Source organism: Notothenia coriiceps, unplaced genomic scaffold, assembly GCF_000735185.1.
Source record: "Notothenia coriiceps isolate Sejong01 unplaced genomic scaffold, NC01 NC01_scaffold00023517, whole genome shotgun sequence".
In the NCBI taxonomy this organism is placed as follows: Eukaryota; Metazoa; Chordata; class Actinopteri; order Perciformes; family Nototheniidae; genus Notothenia; species Notothenia coriiceps.
Genome location: NW_011356218.1, coordinates 1 through 3,797, shown reverse-complemented (window position 1 = coordinate 3,797; position 3,797 = coordinate 1). Strand labels below are relative to the sequence as shown.

Below are 3,797 nucleotides of genomic sequence, written 5' to 3'. Positions count from 1 at the left end.
CGTCATAGTTTTCGTTGACGAAATTAACACTGGTTCATATACTTATTTGATTATTAAAATGTAAACCGATCTTTTTCATATGGGTGTTTTAGAGTTGTAACTCCTAGATCAGGTCTTTCCGGGGGGGCATACCCCAAGACCCCCCTAGAGGATGTGACGTCCATCCCCCAATTCAAACCTGTTCATACAATAATGAATACATTTGAAGCCATTTTGACGTATATTACCTATGTCAATACGTTTCTGTTTTTGTAGTGTATTTGCCTTGTAGAGATTTTTCATTTATTCTTTACATACTGTATAAAATCTCGCCTAGGGCAGCAAATTGGCTAGAACCGGCCCTGGTACTAGGCCTCAAGAGCCTTTCTTGTGCTGACACAGAATTTTTTTTGGCGGGGTGCACTTCGCACACACTAAAAAATTCCACGCGCTCCGCGCTCACATTATGCTGGGCCCACTTGCCTTAGCACCGCTGCTATGACTCCATCCTAGGTGAAACACTGGTCTGAGGGAAGGCTGGGGCAGATGAAGCAGGGATGAGTAAGTAGACAATGTTTTTTTAGGAAAGGTATTTTGTTTAATAAAACAGTCATGTGCTAATTGAAGATGTCCAAACTTTTTTTATTTAAAGTGGTGAAGGAGCGAGTCCTAAAACCCTGAAATTAGTAAGCATTTGAGCACTTGTCTTGAAGTCAAAGGTTTTTGTGAGCCAAGGTGAAGAGATTTTCATGTTTCATTCCTCAACGTAAAATACGTCAGCAATGACCTCACTGGGGAAAGTCTGAAGCTGTGAATGTGTCAAAGGAGTGATGAAATGAGACTGCTAAACAACATCATGCCGAACAATAGCCAGCTTAAGTGTGACACCTGCAATGAGCAACCATACGACCGTGATGTAGTTTGTTTATAGCCTAGCGTTAGCTTTTTACATCTGGTTATTGCATTTGAGCTTCAACTATTATAAAAGTGGTGTTAATATGTGGAGATGAACCTGTGTCGTACTCAATCCCTTTGCTTTTTGTCGATGGAACCAGTGCGATGCAAACTTCCGCGTCGGTTAACAAAAAATGTAATCACTGCACCACTCTATTAATACACAGCTCAGTTGAAAGCTTGACTCTGATAGGTCAATCTTTAAATTCATCATTCTGCTCTTTTTTTTGATAGCATGCAGCTGCTAAGAACGCTCTTATCAGGGGACAATACACAGTAATATCGATCCGCAGAAAGAAGTCTGGTCAATTTAATCTCCGCAGAAGAAGACACACAGGAAGTAAACACTAATAGGAACCAGTATGGGCTCAGCCGTTTTTTTAAAGACTGGTTAATAGAACCTGTTGGGATTATTTTGGCTATAATAACTGGCTCACTGCATATTATCTCTTATACAGTCTATAAAGTGATTAATGAGTTAGGCGTAAAGGCGACGTACCGAGGGATTCCCAGAGTCACGTTCATCTCTCCTCTGCCGGCAAAGTGGAAGGTGTTGAGGGTCATCTGGGTGGAGGGCTCCCCTATAGACTGAGCTGCAAGCAGACCCACTGCTTCACCCGGGTCACACAGTGAGCGCTGCCACTTGTAGTGCAGCAGCTGACGGAGGCTGAACACAGAGTGAAAGAGAGGCATGAGGCTTCATTTACCTTACAAATAGACAAAACAGGTGAAAAAGGAAAGAAAGGGGAAAGCCCTTAAAAATAGACACTGTAAACAGAAGCTTCACAAACAATACCTTGACATTTTAAACGTCTTTGTAGTCACATCAAACAAAACAGGATCCTTTGCTTAGGACCAGAATGACACACTTCAAGAAAAATATTTAACATCCATCACCCTTGCATATTTGGCTCCTGATTAAAAAGGTAAGGATTTCTTGGTTTCATGAAGTTGTACTACAGTTTTGCCACATTTAAAACCCTCACATTCAGTACCTGTTTGTGTCGATGCTGTCCTGTTTCCGCCTTCCTTCGCTCTGCAGGTATTTCTCTGTGATGCTGTGGAAGTTTTCAGAGACCGATCCGAAGCAGACGTCGGGCCGTAACTGGCCCAGAGAGGGCTCGGGGCAGCGGGAGGACTTCCTGCTGTACTTGGATCTGCTGGAATCATCCAGAGCCTGCCACTGCTGTATGAGCTGCGCAGTGGGGAGCGGAGAGGAACAGTTTGGTTGGACAAGGTTACCATGATGCATCCATTGTGTACTGAGCAATGGTGCAAAGTAATGTAGATTTATTCAACTACTGTACTTAAGTGCAATTTTGAGGTACTTGTACTTTATCTGAGTATTTCCATTTGTTGCTACTTTTAACTTCTACCCCACTACAATTCAGAGGTAAATTGTGTACTTTTACTCCGCTACATGTATTTAACACCTTTAGTTACAGATTTTGATTAATGATGTGAAGTATAATCAAGTGTTAAATCAGACTTTAGTTCCACCTGGAGTAAATCCACAAGCTACCCTGCAGTATACAAAGTCATTCAAAGTAGCTGCACCTTTACCAGCTTTGAGAACACTTTAATGATCAATCATTATAAAACACATCATATATATTATTGTGAAATGGACCAATCTGCATAATGATTAGTTTTACTTTTGGTACTTTACCTATATTTTGATGCTAATACTTTTCTACTTTTATTTGAGTAACATTTTTGAATTTAATTTTAATTGACTTTTACTTGTAACAGAGTATTCCTACACTCTGGCACTTCTACTAGTATTTAAAACAAGAGTACTTGTTCCACCTCTGGTACTGAGGCTGTGGGGAATGTAGTAACTACATTTCTAAGAAGCCGCCAGATAAGCATTTTGGCTCCTACATGAACAGAGTGAAGCACTAGAACTGGCACATCTTTTGTGTAATTTAGCACCTGTAGTATAGAAGCCTTTCGACCGCAGACATCTGGTTCTCCTCCTTGTTCTGTCTGCTCCAGATGGGCCAACTTCTTTTGAGAATACAGCAGGAACGCTCCTGCCACACATTCAAACACAGATACACAAATATAACATGACAGCAGTGATGGACAGAAACTAAGTACGGTACATTATTGTACTTAAGTACACTTTTGAGGTCAATAAGTACTTAAGTACAGTACTTGAGGAGGCTTCTCATGCTACTTCAACTTCACTACTATTTAAAGGGGAATATGTTGTTTTTACTCCACTATATTCAGTTGATAACTTCACAGATTCAGATAAACAAAACACAATGTGATCACAATGAATTTACCATGTATTTCTTTGGTTATAAATAAATTGAATCGTAGTATTGAAACATTACTAAAGTAAAAGAAACAAGTACTGCGTCCACCTCTGAAAAAAGCATTATCAATATATAGTTTATACAATAACTGTATATGAGAAAGCATCAATAACTATAATCCGATGATAAAACATGCTACTATTTTTGGTATTTTGATTTGATGCCAATACTGCTGTACTAGAATTAAGTAAAGCTTTGAAAGCAGGATGTTAAGTTAAAGGTCCCATGTCATGGCTATTTCCACTGATCATAATTCCATTGTTGAGGTCTACCAGAATAGATTTATATTGTGCAATTTTCCAAAATCACTTTGGTTTCTCATACAGCATCTCTGTAAACTACGTGTATTCACTGAATTTCACTCTCTGCCTTTAACGGCTCGTTGTAGCTCCAATAGCTCCAGCCCCCACCCTCCCTCGTGACGTTGTGAATCGCGCTGAGCTCCGTGGAGGTGTGGTTTCCTTTTTAGTCATACACAGCGAAACACAGCCAAACTCACCCTGAGCACACACAAAGTCACCTGAGACTGCCAAGGCA

General features: G+C 40.2%; 1 protein-coding gene across 1 annotated transcript; it reads right to left on the bottom strand.

The window, feature by feature from the left end:
* Positions 1-1,432: 1,432 nt before the first annotated feature.
* On the bottom strand, positions 1,433-3,028 carry LOC104954530 (DNA-directed RNA polymerase I subunit RPA1-like; the record flags this gene model as incomplete). The annotated part of the gene is made up of 3 exons (XM_010781643.1): positions 1,433-1,600; positions 1,929-2,128; positions 2,869-3,028. Coding segments are annotated over 3 exons (528 nt in total), but the record flags the coding sequence as incomplete, so codon positions are not given.
* Between the last annotated feature and the right edge of the window lie 769 nt (positions 3,029-3,797).